We start from the raw sequence: 21,958 nt of genomic DNA on the forward strand, positions 1-21,958 counted from the left end.
GTTGAAAGGTGTAACAGGAGGAAAACCTCAAAGCAGTTGCACTATGAAACAATTGCTGGGAGAGGGTGGATAGCAAGATGGAAGAAAGATAATATGAGTAAAAGGAATGAAAAGGGTTTTAGTTAGGGGCCGAAGGGACGCTGCAAAGAAACCGTAAGTAATGCCTACAGTGCACCGTGTGATGTGCACTGACGGCACTGTCCTCCCCGTCCCCTAAAAGGGAACTGGGACAGGGTATCTTGGATACCACAGAAATTCATTAAATGACTGTGGCAGACTTTGATACGAGCGTAATGTAAAGCACATTATTTTAGACCTACACTGTCGGAGAGTTTTTGATACGAGCGTAATGTAAAGCACATTATTTTAGACCTACACTGCCGGAGAGGTCACTGAATGATGCTTATAGCCTTCCAGCTCCAAGCAGCTTCCCAGTGGGCCGGGAACTCTGTATCGAGTCTCCTCCTCAGCCGGCCGGTTTCCAAATGCTCCTGGACGTGTTGAAAAACTGTTACGTTGTTTTGCACCCACCTCCACGTCACTCTTAGGCGAGGAAGAAACCGTTAATTTATCCCAAAGGAAACTGCTGGAAGGCGGAAAGGTACCATATCTGAGTTCCACGCTCTCTCAGGGAAATATTTATGCTAGAAATAGGGTGTTAAATTTCTTCTGTATAAGCCAACACTGCTAGGTTTTTGTCAAGTCAGTCTCCAAAGGAACAGAAAGAAGAAAAAAGTTGAAAATCGAAAAATGGAAAATATAAGGTGAGGATATTTCATTAAGCTAAAACAACCATGTAAACCAAGTCTGCTGACGTCAAGCAAAGGTAAGCACGTAACTTATTGTGTTTAAACTCCATAAGCATATAAAATAATCGTAGCTAACTCCACAGAACCAATAAAACACTTTCTTTGTTAAAGTACCTTTCTCTCCTCGCTAAAATAGGCCACAAAATAATGAAGGGAATTAAAGAGAGCAAGTCCCTCTTTTTACCTTTCTACATAGCTTTCAGTTAAAGTTGGATCTAAACAGCCACTTCCTGTTTTCTGTGTGTGAGTCGAATTCACGTTTTCTTCTTTTGATTTTTAGTTGGGAAACTGAAAGAAAGGAAGTCTGCCGCCAATGCTCGCGCGTGGACACTTCCTCCAAAGGTAAATTGTTCGACGCACCATGTATGGTTATGCTTTTACATTTCAATTTAATCTAATTTTCTATATAGTTTATTCAATTTGTTACTTGTAAATATCTGATGTCTGCCTCATCACGTCGTATAATTTCCCATTTCTACTATGAAAAGTTTGGTTTTAAACTTATGTCATTTACTATGTCACAATCAGGACATACACTTCGAAGTGTTTTCTTTATTGTCTTGATGGATATTTGGTAATTTCCATATTGATTTTACGATATTTGTTCTTACATTAAGCCATTAAAACTTCCACAACATTAATTGCTTCATACACCTACACAAAATGCTTATCGGGATCACGCCGGATTGCCTTGCACACTTGGTACCATTCACTACTATCTTGCACGAACTATCATATCTCTTTGATATTAAGATTTTTCTTTTCCAATGCCTCTTGCATCTCATCTACCAGCAGTGTTTAGGTCCTCATATCCTCTCTTCTACCTCTTCCATATAGCACACTCTTTTCATCACCCCTCCCCTTCCATTCTTCCAATATATCCAAACCATCTCAGAATACTCCGGACACCTTTTTACTTGTGCTAGACTTTTTACCATTTTTGCGTACCTTACTCTCAATATTTACTCTCAACTTTTCCATCTTGCAAAACCTTTCAACTACTTTTACAAGTTTCAGTAGTTAACCTTTACTATCTGCAATCATTACAGCATCAACTGTCAACATCGACCATTCCACATTCCATTTGCAATACATTTTGAGAACATACCAGAATATAGAATTTAGGCCATAGGCCAAGCACTGGGACCTATGAGGTCATTCAGCGCTGAAACGGAAAGTAAAGAGGTTTGAAAGGTGCAACAGGAGGAAAACCTCGCGGTTGCACTATAAAACAATTGATAGGAGAGGGTCGAAAGTAAGATGGAAGAAAGAGAAGATGAACGGAGGTACAGTAAAAGGAATGAAAGGAGTTGCGGCTAGGGGCCGAAGGGACGCTGCAGAGAACCTTAAGTGATGCCTACAGTGCACCACGTGAGGTGAACTCACAGCACTACCCTTCCTATGGGGTTAATACACTTTAATCCACAACTTTGCTACCTCATTAAAAATCCATGAAGAAATTACAAATTTGTCTCTCAGCCAGGTTTACATCAAACCAGTCACTCTCACATCTGTATACTGCATTCTATTCTCCCACAAAAAATGTTTATATACTATAATCCCCTAAATAACTATCTTCACCATCACATCAAAGCAAGGAGGTGTGCCCCATTTCCTTTACACATACTTGACTTCACTTACTCTTGATTTCATCTCCTGTTTCCTATCCACTACCACTCTAGCATTTGTTAGATACAAGTGTTCTCGGAAGACACAAACAAATGCCTTCGTTGTGTTGAAACCGTCTGCTCTTAATTTCTTCCCAAAAATCAATGAAAGTAGTTGAAAAGTTGAAACAAATTTCGTCGAGACTTTATTAAGGACTATGAGCAGTTATCTGTTAATAATAATAATAATAATAATAATAATAATAATAATAATAATAATAATAATAATAATAAGAAGAAGAAGAAGAAGAAGAAGAAGAAGAAGAAGAAGAAGAAGAAGTAGAAGAAGAAGAAACAGAAGACCTTATTAAGACTATGAGCAGTTATCTCTTAATAATAATAATAATTAATAATAATAATAATAATAATAATGAAGAAGAAGAAGAAGAAGAAGACCTTATTAAGGACTATGAGCAGTTATCAGTTAATAATAATAATAATAATAATAATAAGAAGAAGAAGAAGAAGAAGAAGAAGAAGAAGAAGAAGAAGAAGAAGAAGAAGAAGAAGAAGAAGATGGACCAAACTGATACATAATATTAATCTCAATAACGAAGCAACTAACACACCAACAATAATAATAACATCAAAACTATTGTAGGAACCTCAAACGTAAAATCATGAACCAACCTCGAAACCCTTCAAAAGTAATAAGGCCCATATTTCCCACCGCACTGAAAAAATTCTAACCATCGCGCATTTGGCAACTACGTTGGCTGCGGAGGAAATGGTGTGAACATCAACACAAAACTCCCTAAAAATCTGTCCGGAGTAGGATGAACATTCATCCCAGCATAATACAATATAAGAAAAGCTGCTCGTCAGCGATTTTCGAGGGCCATATGAAAGAGGAATGTTACGCCAAGGGTGTAATAGGATCCAAATAGCGAGTGTAAGCAGCGCCGTGTGTGTTTTGGGGGGGAAAGAATTATGTGGCAGCTCAATACGTTCATGTTTTTGTTTTTGTTTTTTTGTTTTGTTTCTGCTGTTTTCGTAGATCAGATTCATTCACGGTGTTAATCATGATGCCTATTGATAATGATGCTGAAGCTTGACAGCGTAGTGAATTGAATACGATTTTATTAGATTCGTTACAACTGTATCGCCTTTACAAGATAAATGGCTACATTTTCAACCACTTTACATTCAATAGCAGGTTAATGGGGTGGGAACAACGGTTCCTTATCGTATGGGGTACATAGTTAGCTCAAGGAGTAATGGTTAACTAATGGGATGCTTGGTTAATCCACGAGGTTGTGGTTAACTATTATTATACTTGATTAAAATACAGGGGGGAGGGGGTTGCTGACAGGGTACTTGGTTAACTGATAGCTAATCAGTTAAATCATGGAATACTCGCTTAACAAATGGCTAACCAGTAGGATACTTGGTTAACTTAAGTCGAATGGTTAACTGCTGGGATACTTCGTTAACTTACACGGAATGGTTCCCTGATGGAATACTTGGTTATAGAGGATACTTGATAGAATAACTCGTTAAGTTTTGAGTAATAAGTTAACCTACTGGATACTTAGGTACTATCTGAAAATATGATACTGAATTAACTTACAGGGGCAATACAATACTAATACAATACGTTGCTAAATTACAGAACGGCTAACTGATTACGCTACTTAGAATACGATACACTGCTTTGTTAGCTGATGACTCGTTCAGTTAAATAAATCAGAAATTGGTTAAATCAGGGGAAGTTTGCTCAACTCAAAGGCTTCTTGGTTATTTCAGGGGTGATTGGGTAATTTTCCAGGTACTTAGTTAACACAGGAGATAGTTGAGAACGTGCTGTGCATTCCTACTACATAGGGTTTGCTCTTGTTTAACAAATTCAGTCATATCAACCTCTAATAAAGGAAAAACTTATTTTTATACGGAATTGTACACTTAAAAAAAGAATGGTATTCAATCGTCTTTAGGAGAAAATGCGTAATTAAATAAGAAAGAAATACATAAATTTACACATTGTTATAGTCTCTCTCTCTCTCTCTCTGTCAAACTCTCCCTCGTAATCACTGATTTAAACCTGTTTTTAATACTCTCTCTCTCTCCATAGTAATCACTGATTTAAACCTGTTTTAAATACTCTTTCTCTCTCTCGTAATCATTGATTTAAACCTGTTTTAATACTCTATCTCTCTCTCTCTCTCTCTCTCTCTCTCGTAATCACTGATTTAAACCTGTTTTCAATACTCTCTCTCTCTCTCTCCAATTCTCCCTCGTAATCACTGATTTTAACCTGTCTTTATTTCACTCTCTCTCTCTCTCTCTCTCTCTCTCCTTCGTAATCACTGATTTAAACCTGTTTTAATACTCTCTCTCTCTCTCTCTGTCTCCCTCGTAATAACTGATTTAAACCTTTTTTTAATACTCTCTCTCTCTCTCAAACTCTCCTTCGTAATCACTGATTTAAACCTGTTTTTCATACTCTACCTCTCTCTCTCTCTCTCTCTCTCTCTCTCTCTCTCTCTCTCTCTCTCTCTCTCTCTCTCTCTAATCAACCTAATTACATGAGAATAAAAAAAAACTAACTTTATCTCGACCTGGTAACCAAACGATAAGAAATTTCCAAAAACTTTTGCTAAATTCAAACTGAGCATTAATCTATAACAATAAAATCCGAGTGGATATTGCTTGTCCTCCCCTGGGTGACAGTAAGGGAGACATGACACAGCCACCCACCCCCTGCAAATCAGTTTGTTCGCTCCAGGTGGGGGAAGAGTAGATAGGGGAATGGGAAGGTAGGGGAGACATCCACCCTCCTCCTGCAAACCTGTTTGTCTGCTCCAGGAGGGTAGGGGAGACTGCAGCACCAGGTTCCAGCACACGCGCACCAACAAGCTCGTAGACAATATTCAGCTATCAAGCAGTAACCAGCCATGCACAAACAACCCTTTTTAGGCATTTACTGCAAATGGCCATGAAGGTTAATTTAAGTATATCTTAGTTTTACCAGACCACTGAGCCGATTAACAGCTCTCCTAGGGCTGGCCCGAAGGATTAGACTTATTTTACGTGGCTAAGAACCAATTGGTTACCTACAAACGGGACCTACAGCTTATTGTGAAATCAGAACCACATTATACCGAGAAATGGATTTCCATCACCAGAAATAAATTTCTCTAATTCTTCATTAGCCGGCCGGAGACTGGAACTTGGGCCTAGCGAGTGCTAGCTGACAACTCTACCGACGCTCCCAATGAGGAACTAAATACTCTAGCAAGACTGTGAGTGGGTATAATTTATGAATTACCCTGACGGCCTAGGAAACCGGAGTTCAGCGCCGGTCCTAGTGGGTATTCAAATAGCAATTGTTTGTGGATGTTTACTGTGCATATTCTTGCAGATACTCAGGAAGCAAATTTTTGTGGGGTATTCATCATAATCTCGTCCATGGGTACAGTATTCATATTTCACCTGTGTATTCATTATATATTCATTTTCTGGATAATGATTGTGAATTTAACCATAATGCTCAATCTACACCTGTCAGCAGTTATTTTATGTCTCTTAGTTTTTCCTTAATGCATTCTCATTATTTAATTCATTATTAATTCATTTTGTATTCCACAACATCTATGGCTGTCTCTAACATCATCATTAATTTGATTTACAACTTTTCTCATAAATTAAAAGCGTAATGTCTTTTTAAAATTCAAGTCCATAATTAACATTTTCATTACCCCATCAGGAGAAGAGGTGACGGGGTAAGGGCTTCCAGGACTCCCTCAGGAGTGCAACAGGGTCCTTCCAGAAGAGAAGCCTCTGCGTCTTCCACTTATCAGGATCCGTGGGTCCGGCAACCGCAAGTAAGAGGTCAGGTCGCCCCTTCTTCGGCGACTTACTCCTTGGCACCTTCACAACAGGGGACCCCAGGGGGCCATCAGCCACGGCTGCAGGCCGCGTCTAGGTCCCTCTCCCCGAGGCCCTCGGATGTCTCTTCAACCGGAGGGGAGCCACGAGCCTCGGGAGCCGCTGCCTCGCGATCTCTGTCGCCACAGCCGCGTGGCAAAGCCAGCACCAGCAGTGTCTTCTTTAACACGATCAACGAAGGGAGAAACAGGCAGAAAATCCATGCCCAGGCCTTGCAAGAGGGCATTAGTAAAACTAAACTAGGAGATGTGGTCCAGTACCTGCAAGGCGCCATAGCAGCTGAAGAGAGTACTCTAGACCAGTCAGTGACAGACAGGCACTGGAAGCAAAAGCAGAAAAAGCAAAAATCGCGGGAGCAGCGCGATTTTCGCGAGCGTCAGAAACAGCAGCAGCTTACCCATCTGCAACAGCTCCAACAACAGGAACAGCAGCTCATACATCAGCAGCATTTACAGAATCAACAGCAAACAAATGAACGCCAGGATCTGCAACAAAGACAGCAGACCCACCTCAAGCAGATTCAGGCTCAGAACGCAGCACAACTGACGAAGTTTAGCAAATACAAAGAGAGCCATGCTTTCCAAGACCTGAAATACCAGCAGTGGCAAATTCAGCAGCAGCTCGTCCAACAGTACCAGAACCAGCAGCAAAAATTATATCAGCGTCATGTCCAGCAGTACCAGTATCTACAGCAACAGTTGATTCACACTCAACAACAAATCCAGCAAACAAAGCAGTTCATAGAGCAACAGCAAATAGAAGAGCGCCAACGAGAAGAGGAGGAGGAAGAAGAGGAGGAGGAGGAGGAGGAAGAGGAGGAGGAAGAGGAAGAGCAGCAACAACGAGAAGAGCGGGATAGGATTCAACAGAAAGTAGAGGAACGCCTCCGCCAACTGGAAGAGGAAGAACAGAGGAGACAAGAGGCAACCCAACAAGAACCCACACCAAAACCATCAGATGATACAACAAACAACAACCAGGACCCCTTCAGCAACATCAACAGCCTTCTCAGGCAAGCAGTCACCCCATCGGTAGACCAAGAGAGTAACGAGGCAGACCAGAGGGCGTCTACTTCCAAAGCAACTCTCCCTCCTTCAGTCAGTGAACCGGAGGGCCAGGAAAGCAAAGAGCCTCAACAACAACAACAACAACAACAACATCCCAAGAAAGACATATCCACACGTAACCGTTCACATAGTTGCAATGAACTAAGCACTCAGGAAAAGGAACGTGACAGCTACTTTGCCAGGAGAGCTTCTTTCAGCCTAAGCAAAGGTCCATCAGGAATAAATGTTGGACCATCTTCATTGCGCCAGGGTCCAAGTGGGAATCAGAAAGGACCTGGAAACCTGAACAAAGGTCCTGCCTGGCTCAACAAGGGCCCTGGAAATCTCAGCAAAGGTCCTTGCCATGTTGCCAGAGGACCCAGCGCTTTAAGCAGAGGCCCTGCGGACCTGAACCAAGGGCCATCTGAGTTGAATGTCGGTCCATCCGAGATCAATTTGGGACCATCAGATATAAGCTTAGGTTCATCTGGTATTAACAAAGGCCCTTCTGGTATTAACAAAGGTCCAAGCAACATGAACAAAGGTCCTTCTAGTTTAGCAAAGGGCCCTGCAAATACAATCCTTGGACCAGCTAGCACAAGGCTGTCCGTTGAGCACTTGCACTGAACGTTTAAGTCTCTGCACTGATCCACCGAGATAAAACGCCCTGATGCTACAGCAAAGTTCCTCATTTGGTAAACAAAGAAACTTCGTCTGCGATATTTACTACAGAAGCTATGGACACCGTCACGGAACATTCTTTGAACTGCACTCTTTCAAAACTGATATGAACAATTCTCTAGTTTCCAGTGCTTAGTCAGTACCCTCTGAAAGGAGAACTGACTTTGCCCAAGTACTGTAATGATCAAAAGAGCAACAAAGTTACTTTAATACGACATGAATGATGTATAAAATCAAACTGAAAAAATATATAGTGTAATGTATCCTGTTTGATAATCAAAACCACGTGTCCAGAAAATTCACTTTTTGCAACACGAGACTGCAGTCTTGTAACGTGCCAGTGACCACACAACTTTCATTTAGTTTCACTCATCGATATCATATCAAGACATTATTCACCCACATAAAACATCACATAGAGAGAAAATATTTCATGGCGACGTACTTATGTGCCTAAAGTACTATTTGTATAGATTCGTTTCTTAAAAGATATATATGTAAGCCTGTTTTTTGTAAGTGTCTATGAATCAACGAAGTTCAGATATGCACCGTAAGCACTTGCTACAGATTCTCCGAAACAAAATGAATACATAAATACAGCGACGTACTTTATGGTGCCTCTTCTCGTTGCACGCACACAACTGCAATTATTCCTGACCGAAAAACTTGAGTAAACTTTCGCACTTGCACAGAAACACGGCCCATTAAGAAGCCTTACTTCAAAAGGAGTCGATTTGCGTACTGAGAAACGTTACTAATTCCCTGTGGGGTCCAATTAGTGACGTGAATCAGTTTCTGATTAAAGTAATCACCCGACTGAAAGTGTTCCATTAATTTATTGGTCTAAAATGAAAGTGCCGCATTAGTATCGAAAACTTGGTGCTCAACACAGTACATCTCAGAAAACGTTGCAGTACAGAATAAAGAAATTTGGTTCCGATCGGCTGCATCATTCAACACACATACAAGACATTGAAACAGAACCTGAAGACTTCATCAACGTAGGTCCGGGTCCTTTTCCAGAGAGATTTGGAACTGTTTATTGGGAGAACAAGACAGGACATCATGAGGTGAGTCATTCATCTGTTTTCTCGAAAACATAACTTTATCTTTTAATGCATAATTATCTAGGATTAAGTATATACATAAATATATGTATATATATACTGTATGCATGCATGTATATACATATGGATATATACATTATATATATATATATATATATATATATATATATATATATATATATATATATATATATATATATATATATATATATATATATATATATATATATATATATATATATATGGAGAGAGAGAGAGAGAGAGAGGAGCCATTCACTCTTGCCTGGTTATATTCCCTTATAATTTAGGTGATAAGTCTCTCATCAGCAAATAAGAAGTTAAACAATAACAACCCAAAAAATATAATCATCGAATACAAATGAATTATAAACACGACTTTAAGCAAAACGAGGTTCACAGAGATAGGAATGCCATACCGTCAGAAGGATCACGCGACCAGGAAATAATAAAGGGGCATCAGTGCCCAGCGCTTTCATGTATTTAATACACACTTCTTCAGGGTGCAGTGCCCGGAAGGTGTGTATATTAAATACTCGAAAGCTCTAGGTACTGATGCCTCTTTACTATTTCCTTCTGGCTCTTGCAATACATAGGAATGTTTTCGAGATAAAATTAATAATGTGTTTAGCATATTATTCCCGAAAAAAACTTCTCACCATTTTATGGGAACATCCAGCCAGAAGAAAAGCTCTTGAATACCTTTCCTACCAAGCTAGGAGCTGCTTAAGAGTTCAACTCTGTCTGTCTGCTAGGAGGAGCTTAAGAATTCATCTCTGTCTGTCTGTCTGTCTCTTCGGAGGAGCTTAAGAATTCATCTGTCTGTCTGTCTGATGAGAAGAGCTTAAGAATTCATCTCTGTCTGTCTTGTCTGCTAGGAGGAGCTTAAGAATTCATCTGTCTGTCTGTCTGATGAGAGGAGCTTAAGAATTCATCTGTCTGTCTGATGAGAGGAGCTTAAGAATTCATCTGTCTGTCTGATGAGAGGAGCTTAAGAATTCATCTGTCTGTCTGTCTGATGAGAGGAGCTTAAGAATTCATCTCTGTCTGTCTGTCTGATGACAGGAGCTTAAGAATTCATCTGTCTGTCTGTCTGATGAGAGGAGCTTAAGAATTCATCTCTGTCTGTCTGTCTGTCTGCTATTAGGAGCTTAAGATTCATCTCTGTCTGTCTGCGTGTCTGTTAGGAGGAGGCGCTTAAGAATTCATCTCTGTTTGTCTGTCTGTCTGCAAGATATCTCAAAAGACTACTGAGCTTAAATACCTGCAGTCCAGTGAATGAGTTTCAGTATTTTTACGACAGTTTTCCAGCAATAAGAAGGTTAAACAGCACATAGCACTACAACAGAATAATGCTTCCCCTAGTAATGAAGGAGAACTCTTTCAGTTCACAAAAACTTGAAATCAAACATTCTGTGAATCTTGCTAGATTTCACACACAATGGCCGTTACACTAATGTCCTTTTATGATGCTTTAAACTTATGTCCCTGCGATTAGATTTCTGTACAGTGGACATGAAGGCCGGACTGTACATACTCCATTGACACAAATCCTTCCACAAAGTAGGAAACATTATTATTATTATTATTATGGGGAAAACGCACGAAAAACCTAACATGAAGAGTAAAACTGAAGTCATATTTGAAATAAAAAGGAACAACTAATGAGGAAAAGACATAATTCTTTTAGATTCTCTCTACACTAGAAATTCCATATTCCTTTTTGGGTCCCATGCTGTCCAAGATGTTCAAAATAAAGGTTAAATATATATATATATATATATATATATATATATATATATATATATATATATATATATATATATATATATATATATATATATATATATATATATATATATATATATATATATATATATATACATATACATATACACACAGTAGGTATATACTTATATGTGTACATATATATTGTGCGTGTTTGTGTATGTATCTATGTATGTATGTATGTATACATATGTAATACACACACACACATTATTTATAATGTGTGTGTGTGTGTGTGTAATTCTCTCACCACTTCCACTCCATGTACCTGCAACCTTGCAAACCACGAGCAGACTCAACAACTGAATTTCCCCAGGCGTATATGAGACCCTAATTAGGGGTAAATATGTCTAAAAAGGTCTCACTGGAGAAGCCTATGAATAATCCAGGAGAGAGGCAGAAGTTTTAGGACGCAGGTACTTTCTACTTCTGCTCGTGTAATGCATAATCTCTCTCTCTCTCTCTCTCTCTCTCTCTCTCTCTCTCTCTCTCTCTCTCTCTCTCTCTCTCTCTCTCTCTCTTTGTCTCTGTGTGTCTTTCTCAACTCTCAGCATATGTATACATTACAAGCCAAGCTGCAACTCTAGTTGGAAAAGCATAATGCTACGATTGGGCCCAAGGGCCTCATCAGGGGAAGCAGCCCATTAAGGAAAAAGCAACTGGGAAGCAAAACATAAACCATAAGAGAGAAATAACAAAAAATAACAAGACGAAAAAAAAAGTACGCTGGAAAGTGGTAGTCATGACTGCTGTTCAACAAAACTGCTTTTGCATCTATATTTAATCCATATTTTATGACCCAGGCACATGATTAAAGACTTCTAGAAACCTGTGTGGTAATAAAACCTCTCTCTCTCTCTCTCTCTCTCTCTCTCTTTCTGTCATAATGTGTGTGTGTGTATATATATATATATATATATATATATATATATATATATATATATATATATATATATATATATATATATATATATATATATATATATATATATATATATATATATATATATATATATATATATATATATATATATATATATATACATATACATATATATGTCAAAAGGCCTTGCAGAATTCCATTGTTTCTCTTTCCTTTGTGGATTGTGTCTTTGCTTATATATTCATCACATTCCACATTTTTGTGATTCAGTTATACATCTATATATATTATATGTGTGTGTGTGTTTGTGTCTGCGTATGTGCGTGTGTGAGGGTTATTTACAAAGTAATCATGAACATCAGTCCAAACTTCACAAGACATCCTGCTAAATAATTTATGCTATGCTGATTTGTATATCTTTTTCTACTTATATATCTGTATAATACCTCACTTCTCTTCTTTTATGTCATTCCCTTGTCTCACAAATGGACAAGCTATCCTTTGGAGCGCTGCCTATGAAGCTGAAGCAATTTATAAATATATTACCCCATATTTTATTATTACAATAATGATAAATAACTCCCATACTTCAAGAGCACAAAAATAAAGGAGATATGACAATAATTTTGTTGTCTAGTTGTTCCTTCGATTGTTGTCCATCTCATGATGGCAAGAGCTAAGGAGGCTCTTGAAAGATATCAACAACAACAAAAATAATAATAATAATAATAATAACAATAATAATAATAATAATAATAATAATAATAATAATAATAATAATAATAATAATAATAATATCAGTGATGAAATCAGCCATTTTCTCAGTGGGATCTCGTGATATCAAGCGTAAATAGTTTTTAAATCAGTTCTCAATTTAATCGTCTTTCCTTCCAGAATACTTTTTTACTTCTCACAATCCCAAAGGAAGGAACCACAATTCTGTCTCCAGCGAAATCCATTATATTTATAAGGACAACTTTTGTTGTGGGTTTTACTAAGAGCAGTGCCACTAGGCAACCACGTTTTCTGAAAGTTTCAAAATTTAGTCAGAACTTGAACTCGAGCTGAAAAACGCGAAGGGAAGTGGGGTAGAAGACTGAAAGGTATAGAATGGTACAGAAAACAGAATATCATATTGAGGACAATATAGCCAGACCATTATACGAGAATGCAAACATCTAAATAACCGAACAAAGCATCGCTTTGCATGAGACGACCGTGAAATACTGGTGCACCGCAGTAAAATGAAAGCTCGACTTAGGTGTCTGAGTGATGCTCAAAGAAAATGAAAAAAGAAGGAATTTGAAGTCTGAGAACATGAAAACAGAGGGAAGATTTAATGGATAAAATTAGATTAACATAAGAGTTTAGCACTGAATATAACAACTGAAATCTATGATCTAGTCATATATGACATGCAATACTCAGTATAGGGAGCTTGAATATAAGTAGATACGTTAACAGCTAAGAACTGATCACTATGTAAAAATGAACAATGATCCAGAAATGGGGTAATATTAGATAAAGCCAAAATATAAAAAATCATACGAATGTCTTAAGTTGTAATACGTATTAGTAAAATACATGTAGTGACAGGCCTACCTAACATAAGCAGAAAGCGTGACTGAAAATTAAGGGGAGATCTTCACTTAGCCTTTTTGTCAGTGTCAAAAAGCCATTTAATATGGTTTTGAAATCTTGAAAGCCATTGGGCCTTTTTCTCTTGTTAGTGAGTAATTGCAATAGGAATTACTGGAGGTATTTCACTGAAATCAGTGTGTGTGTATGTTATTCATAAAATATGAAATAAATCCATATACATCTGCAATCCATTCATATTCTTATTGAGAATGGTTTTTCAAATATTTCTTATGAACTGTGCTGGCTTGATCATAAATACAAATCATGTTTTGATTATGTACTTCCTTCATTTTTTACTGTCTACCATTAATTGCATAAAACTTCCACATGGCTACTTGATTATTCTCATGGAAGTGAAATTTGAATTTTAAGACGATAATTCCATCAAATTCCAAATGTCACACATTTTAAACACCATGAACCACAGAGCTGATCTTAAAAAATAAAATAAATGATTTTCCACCATACTGATTAGTAATTACTAATATCGAGTTTCTAGAGGTGTGGTTTTACTTTAAAAAGGTTGATGATTGATGCCATATCAAGATTCCCATTAGAGTGTTCATTGCAGTATGCATAATTGAGAAACCAATGCAGCTAATCATTCTTAACATTATGCAGTATAGCATTTTACTAAGCACAAGGAATCATCGTGGCCCCTGAAATAATAATATGGTAATTAACATAGAAATAGCAGAAATTTGCCCTTTGTGAAATCTATAATAGCTGAATTTATTATCTAGTTGCACATGTTTCAGTGTCATTTTGGCTGACAAGTAGAGAAAGTAGATCAGGTCTTCTTGTTCATTTATGAGCAGTTAACCCACGCGTCCACTCATGAGACCTAACCATGGTTATTTTTTGGGAGACAAGTTTTGAATCATTTCTTGTGTGTGTGTGTGTGCGTGTGTGTGTGTACAGACGGATTTACTTGCTTCTGTGCCTAAATTTGTAAGCAACAGAGGATTATGTGGGCATATGCTATATAAAAAGTTGCAAAGGAATAGATTATGTGATTTAGAGGTAAGGCCAAGCGCTGGAGCCTGTGAAAGCATTCAGTGCTGTGGGCTAACAAGTGAGATGAAATTAGCAATTGTTCTCTAAGCATAACATTCTAACTGATAAACAAGTTTGGGAAATGGACAGTATCAATTTATGTATTACTCATCCAACTACTCATGTGATTGGCTCCCTGAATGAAGAAAAACACCTGTTTGCAGTAAAAGAAGAGAAGTATTTTTGTCCCTTTCTTGTAAGCAAAGCATCGCAAAATGCCAAGATCTTTTGAACTGTTCATGTGACACTGGCTCGGCCCAGAGACAATGAATGGGGTTGATATGACATTTCAGAAGGGCGTGCAGCAGCAGCTGGTGGAGGCGGTGGCGAGGGATAGTTTGGTGTGGCCTATGTCTGCTCTGCCTTGCACTGCTGGCAATCTGGGATACCCTGGGCTACCTCCTGGCATCACCTTATGATAACAGGTAAGTCAAATGGCACTGTAATGTAGTTTCTAATTCCTATCATTATTCATACTCAATCAGAGGTTATTCCAGATAATTATAAACAATCATGAAGACAGCACGAAAAAAGACTGAAAACAGAGTAATGAAAACGTCATTAAGTTCTTCCCCCGTCTGTAGGAAACGTCACTGCCCACCCCCTCCCGTTGAAGTAGACGGTTGTGCCTCGTGGAGGCCCCTACAGCTGTCTCACCCGACGTGTAACTGCACAAGAAAACTTCTGGTGTTGCACGATACGTGAGTATTTCCTTCTTTTGTTACCATTTTAAACATTTTCTCTCTGTGTGCATTACATACTTTATTACTCTTTATCAGTAACGAATTGAACTGAATATAGAATTTAGGCCAAAGACCAAGCACTGGGACCAAACAGATCATTTAGCGCTGAAACAGAAACTGACAGTAAAAGGTTTGAAAGGTGTAATGGGGGGAAAACCTCGCAGTTGCACTATGAATCAACTGTTAGGAGAGGGTGGAAAGTAAGATGGAAGAAAGAGGGTATGAAAGGAGTTACAGTAAAAGGGATGAAAGGGGTTGCAGCTAGGGGCTGAAGGCATGCTGCAAAGAACCTAAGTAATGCCTACAGTGCACTGCATGAGATGCACTGACGGCACTACCCCCCTACAGGGTTTATTAGTATCAACACAGATGAAAAAATAAATATCAATCTGCAAACAAGGCTTAATTTTGTTAAGTTTTGTGATGTTAATCTTCAAAATAATGGCTCACTTCATGTTGGCCTATCGAAGATCTGACGAATATTCAATACTGCATAGTAAATTTAAATATTTTCAAGCTGAACCACCAAGTCAATTTCATTAGTGTACTGAATATCGACTTTCAGGTTCGAGTAATTTTGCCCATTAGAGGACAGATATCAGAAACAGACAGAAAACTAAACATTAAAGTGATTATTTGTGTGGATTCCTCCTCTCCTCCTCCTCCTCCCTTTAAACACTTCTAAGTTATACACTCTTTTGACATAACCAAATCATCTCAAATGTATAAGACAAATACTGATCAATCAGTCCTCCCCCCCCTCTCGATTATCTCAACCGAAGAAAATGCCTATAAACCACACATGTTTACGCATATCTTAAAATATAAAAGACTCACAACATATACACACTATATATATGTGGTGTGTATATATATATATATATATATATATATATATAAATATGATTAACAATAGCAAGAAGTGGTGTGATAAGTAATTGATTTGTCAAGAGCACTGCAACTTATGTCTGTCTGTAAGTCTGTCTTAGATTAAGCTGGCCATATGCCAGCACAGGCTCATGCTCCTGGGCATCCCATAAATGCAACTGCTGTAATGCCGTAAGTCTTATTAGCATGTAAAGAATGAAAGTGTGAGGCTAGGAAATGGAGAAATTATGCTGCATATAGACCATTTGGTGATTAATGTTAAGTGTCTATAGGTTACGCTTATATACTTTAATTATTAAATTTTATTAATTTTCAGTCATCACATGCTAACTGACAATTTTTTTCCTTAGGCTGAAGGGTTAAGGTTAAAATCAAATCATTTTTGACATTTAAAAGACATTGGTGCTTTGGGAAGTTATGCACAATATTAGGTGTGAAATTTTGTCACTAATTTTCACTGTGCTTTCACGTCCACAAACTTCCACTTATCTCCATCCTCTCATCTTATAGTTATCATCCAGGTAGGTCTGATTCTCCTAACTCTTTTAGTGGCCTTAGGAATCTAATGATACTATTCTCCCAGGTGTTATGCAAAGAAACTTAATTAACAGTCACATTATTTTGAAAAATGCCCGTACCTAATTCAGTTTTTTTATTGATGGGCACAATGAGTGTAACTGAATGGACAAATATTCTTCTACCTTGTCTGGGAACTGAACCCTGCCCCTCACTTGAATGGAACAAGGATTATGACCATACCATTCCTCTTTAACACCCTAGTCAACCCTGAGCAAAAAATTTTCAGAATTAAAGTGACTTCCTACAGCTACATACTGTTTATCGACAGTGCCACCCAAATCAAACATTTTTTTTATCACCGGCTCCTACCCCCCATTTTATGCATTTTCCATCAACCTATCATAATAATGTCTTTCCAAGAGGCCAGCTACCTCCAAATATCCTGATTCCTCCTTTCACATATGCTACTTTTTTACCACACCTTTCAGTATCTACATTTCTCAGCCTTTCAACCTGTACTACAGAAACAATTCACTTTAGCTCAACAGCTTATATTTTTTCACTTCCATATGGGTAGCTTAACGATTTCCCATGTATTCCAACTCTAGATTCCACAGGCATTTCTCATCAGTTTTCTGTTTAAAAACTTCCAGACTAAAAAACACACAGCATCTAAAATATACAAAAGGCTGGAGATTAAATACTGTCAATAACAGCGTAAAATAACCTAAAATAAAATCAATAAATACTCACGTAACACAGCTAGAAAAGTCATTCTTGTTAGACCTATAGCTGGTGTCCTCTGAACTGCAGTCTTTGTGAAGACGCATCCAGGTGTTTTTTCTCAACAGAAACCCTAAAAGAAAGGAGAGTTTATTATTATCCCATCTAAAATTATGGTAATTTTGCAACTGCATCACACTTATAATAAGCAAGTATATTATGCTGCTGTGCTTTTTCTTGTTCAAGACTTGGTTGAAGTTAAATGTAAAATTCATCACCCACAGACTATCTGCAGTACTAGAAAAATAAATGTGCCACACATTGTTATCTTCAGTAGGATTAACTACAATTAAAGCATCAATATTATCATAAGTTATAGTTACAGCTATAATAGTAGTAGTAGTAGCACATTATTGCTCTCAAGGGCATCAAAAAAGTGTAAAAGAATACTATTAGGCCTATTACCTAACAGCTGATGAGATTTATTAGCAGTTTTATTGCCACCATTGTTATCAAATTACCATCCATATTTCACAGCTGCACAGACTTCGTAGCTACAGACGCCAACTCATACCTGGCCTACACGAAGGAATACTTTGGACACTCCCACTGCTCCGACCAAGCTACTCTCAAAGGACCACGCCAACACGTGGTCTCACTGTCCATTGATCATGTGACTCCAAAAGAGTTGGCAGCCCTGAACCACACTGTTCAACAAGTCAATGTAAGGAAAAGGAAATTTAATACGGTAAAGTGGTGTGCTTAGTATAAAAAGAAGATTATTTGGAACAGAAAATATTATCTTTATGGAAATGTTGTCAGTTTAGTATGTATTAATACTCTATTACATAACTCAAAGCAAAAAAAGTTCAGTGAAAAATTATGACCACAGCTGTGGTAACAATAATAATAATATTAAGAACTGTTAAGGACTACTATCTTGGTTAATATAATACAGTATCACAAAAAAAGCTAACATTTTACTTGAATAATAATAACAGTGATAATCACCTATGTACACTGAAGACCCCCTTTTTTCAGAGTGTATACAAAGGGTGGCAAGTGAGGATCTACACTCCGTCCGCAAACCACAGCCACCCTGACCTTTGTGCCCTTGTCTGCAGCAATCCTAACCTTGACCTTTGTGATGTCAGGGGCATGTCAAAACCACTAGATGCCAGCGTTCAACAAGGTGCAGTTGGCATTGTATTTTGGAAGCTAAGTGGGTGGGCTATACATTGTCCTTATCTGAAAATAAAAGATGAACACAGCAGGGAGGGAAAATGGCAAACCCCATCTAGAAATAAAAGATAGGAATTTTACAAGTAAAAGCTTTGTGAGAACTCCATGGCTTTTGTGTGCCTACTCTTCCTTCTTAAATATAGATTTATTTGACTGTAGTACAACTAATATATTTCTATTAATGCTTATGTAAACTGCAATTGCTACTGACTGATTTATCAATATCCAATATTCCAACATTTCTTCTTGCTGGGGCTTCTTTTGGCTTGATCTATAATAATAAAACAAAACGTATCTAAATATTTATTTTTCTGTGTAACAACCTACTCTACTACATGGACTGAACTACACAATCACAATTAATGTCTCTACCCTCTGATGTATTTATATTATTTCTGATATAGTAATAATCTCTCACACAGGAAGAACAGGATGGCGATGGGCAGTACTGGGGGACCCTTTAATCTCTGTATGGTTGGTGCGCTACCAGGATCAGGCTATACTAGAGCGGGAAGCACATGCTGTCACGCAGTTTATAAATTCTGACAAGGTTCGCAACTTTACTTTACTAAATACAGCAAAGCAGAACTTGTTGCCTTAACTACCACTGCTGTTCTTAAACCTTCCTATAATCATTTTAGATAAACAGGAATTGTATGCCTAACACTAAATAGAGCACGTATGATTGTAAGCACAATAGTGGAAAATATATTAAAGCTTTATGCTACAATTTTGGTATTAAGTGAATTCATCCTTAAAACTGACTAAAGCACCTTTGTTTATCTCTTTTATTCTCAAGTGTTGGCATGTTATGAAAGACCACACCAACCATGCAAATGCAGCCCTTGGATCGGGCCTACTTGGAGGGAAGACATCTTGGGGACTAAGGCGACTGAGCCGCATTCGGCGCAAGCTAACATCCGAGGTTCACACTATCAGTGATGAAGAGACAGTCCTAGAAGTAAGTTTAATTTTTTCTATACAACTAAGTTGTCATGAAGGCAGTTTACTTAAAAATGAGTCAAGTGCATCGAATACATATAAACATTAGATCAAGTATGCCATCCTTACCAGTGACTGAAATTGGTAACCATAAAATGCACAATCTGCCAATAATTGAAATAAGCATAGTTGCTCCCAGGACCTTATTGCAGAGGTAAACTCACTGACATTTCTAACAAGGACTTTAACCTTACTGACATGTTCCCCAGAATGACTTAAAGCATGCATACAAATCATTTCCTGCTTCCATGAAAGGAAAAAATTAAAACAGTCATTCAGAACAGAGATGAGACAAATGTTTTTTTGTATTTTGAAAGCTACAGTCCATGTAATAATGAATTTCTAGTTAGCATAATGATACAATTTAATCAATTACCATTAATCTGTAAAAAAAATTGATGTATAATGAAAAAATGTCATTAAAATTACTTTTCAGTTGTCAGCAAAAACTTACCAACAAAGTAACTGTAGAGAGTATTTCCCTTCACAACTGGTAATAATACATAAACAATTTGTTTTACTCTGGTTGGCACAAGATATAGAAATTTAGTCATCTGATCAGTTTCAAGATCACAGCCTCTCCATTTTAAAGAATTTAACGTCTGGCATTCACTTCACTTTAACATAGTTTTATATTAGCATGCAGTCTAAAAATCTTCTAGCAACTTGAATATTTGGCTTCAAAGTATTATCAAAATGTGCTTAGAGAATTCTTTGTACTTCTTTTCTTAATTGGAAGAATTTAATGAAAATGTGCTTAAGCATCAATTATACAAGCTTACAATAGGATTCATAAATTCGCCCAAAGTACAGTTTATACTGTACATATATAGTGGTAATGGAGATTATCTCTGGGGTTATGCAGTATCATTAACTTGCTTTATTTGATTGTTTGTACCATGAGCCCGTGTTTTAGTTTACTTATTGAACTGTAAACAACTAAACTAAACATTAACAGAATAATTAGGACTGTCATAAATTTTTACAGCCTGTGAAGGAAGTGGGAAATGGAAAGAATGGAAATGATTATGCATTTTTCTTGGATTTATCTTGTCATTCCATGGCAGTTCTAGAAATGTTTATGAGACAGAGAAACAAATTTCAACAACCGCAGCCGTTTCATAAAATAACCTACGATGATATTTATAGTTATTATCAAATAAATGTTTACTTCAATGCCGAGAAGTTACATTCCAAATGCCTAAACTTACGTTATGACTGGCACACTATTTTCGTAAAAACTATGAGATATACTTGGTATTTTGTATTTCTAAAAATTTTTAGCATGTTTTATAACCCATGAAGAGTAAATTAGTTTAGGTTGGCATTGGAGTGGTTATTTCGGTTAACCTACCCTGTACTATAATTCGTGAGTAAAACACATTCATGAAATCTGGTCAACTGACACATTCAGACATGACCTCCCGAAACTAGTCCAAATAAACCACAGCTGACAGGTACCTGGCATATCTATATCCAAGGCAGTCATGTAGATTAGAATTTAATAAAGAAGTGTGTATGGAATAAATGATAAAACGTGGCAATACCATGCTAAACATTCAAATTCTCTTTTCCAGGATACCCTGTTACCTCTGATGGGCCACGATGTCATGACGCACGACAGCATCACCTGCCAAAAGAGCATCGAATCTGTCCCTTTTCCGAGCCAGAGGCAACCGGGACAGTGGGTGGGAATGCCCACACCCGATCGGCAGCCAGATGTGTTAGAGCCAAAGACAGGTGCCCAAAGTGAACTCAAAAAAAGGACAACAAAAAATAGCAAAAAGCCCTTTCTGTCAAACAAAACAGCGAAGAGTTCTAAAGTAAACTCTGCAAAACATGACTCGGACCCAATTCTTCCGGCTGCAATGGTAAACAGACAAGAAGGAAGCCACAATCAAGAAGGAGAATCAAAGTCAGTGCACAAGAAGCAAACGGGTAGTCTTTCACACATAACAAAAGCCTTTAAGAGGGAGCCAAAAGTGCCTCAAAAGCAGAAGAATAATTCACACCACATAGACCCTTCAAAGGAAGAGGAAATCAATCGAGCAAATGGCATAGTTGTATGCCCGTACTCATGCAGACCTCACTTGCATCCTGAATGGAAGTATTGTTAAACACTTAATAAAGTCAGTACATGATTTGTCAAAGTTGATTTCTAAGCCACCACCATCTGCATTTACTTTCCATGTTGATAAGCTACCACTGCTTGAATAGTTATGAATTCTTTTTCAGACTTCGTTCAGCTTTGCTGAAGAGTACCGTATTAAATTTAAAAAAAGATATTAAGGTTCTGG

General features: G+C 37.6%; 2 protein-coding genes across 3 annotated transcripts in view; both read left to right on the top strand.

Moving 5' to 3' along the window:
• LOC136845158 (putative uncharacterized protein DDB_G0271606) overlaps window positions 1–8,037 on the top strand; it is a 13,949-nt gene extending 5,912 nt beyond the window's left edge. The window contains exons 2-3 of the mRNA XM_067115109.1: window positions 1,090–1,151; window positions 6,183–8,037. Of these exons, the coding sequence (XP_066971210.1) occupies window positions 1,123–1,151; window positions 6,183–8,037 (1,884 nt within the window). The 5' untranslated portion in view covers window positions 1,090–1,122. The remainder of the gene's footprint in view (window positions 1–1,089; window positions 1,152–6,182) is intronic.
• A 986-nt stretch (window positions 8,038–9,023) lies between these two features.
• LOC136845159 (uncharacterized) lies at window positions 9,024–21,805 on the top strand. Of its 2 annotated transcripts, none has more exons than XM_067115110.1 (8): window positions 9,024–9,161; window positions 14,838–14,969; window positions 15,129–15,245; window positions 17,955–18,165; window positions 18,459–18,609; window positions 19,082–19,209; window positions 19,459–19,620; window positions 21,239–21,805. In XM_067115110.1, exons 1-8 carry the CDS (start codon window positions 9,157–9,159, stop codon window positions 21,776–21,778), a joined length of 1,446 nt encoding a protein of 481 aa, XP_066971211.1. In that variant the 5' UTR covers window positions 9,024–9,156; the 3' UTR covers window positions 21,779–21,805. The 2 variants fall into 2 exon arrangements, with proteins under 2 accessions (XP_066971211.1, XP_066971212.1); XM_067115111.1 differs by having other exon boundaries at window positions 17,955–18,141.
• Window positions 21,806–21,958: the final 153 nt, after the last annotated feature.

The sequence above is a fragment of the Macrobrachium rosenbergii genome, chromosome 13 (assembly GCF_040412425.1).
Source record: "Macrobrachium rosenbergii isolate ZJJX-2024 chromosome 13, ASM4041242v1, whole genome shotgun sequence".
Classification (NCBI taxonomy): Eukaryota; Metazoa; Arthropoda; class Malacostraca; order Decapoda; family Palaemonidae; genus Macrobrachium; species Macrobrachium rosenbergii.

What these genes read in the sequence shown, in the direction of transcription:
- LOC136845159 (XM_067115110.1), top strand. An exon ending in GCATCACCTTATGATAACAG is followed by an intron (nt 14,970 to 15,128) that starts GTAAGTCAAATG and finishes CCCCGTCTGTAG; the next exon opens with GAAACGTCACTGCCCACCCC. An exon ending in GGAAAAGGAAATTTAATACG is followed by an intron (nt 18,166 to 18,458) that starts GTAAAGTGGTGT and finishes CCCTTTTTTCAG; the next exon opens with AGTGTATACAAAGGGTGGCA.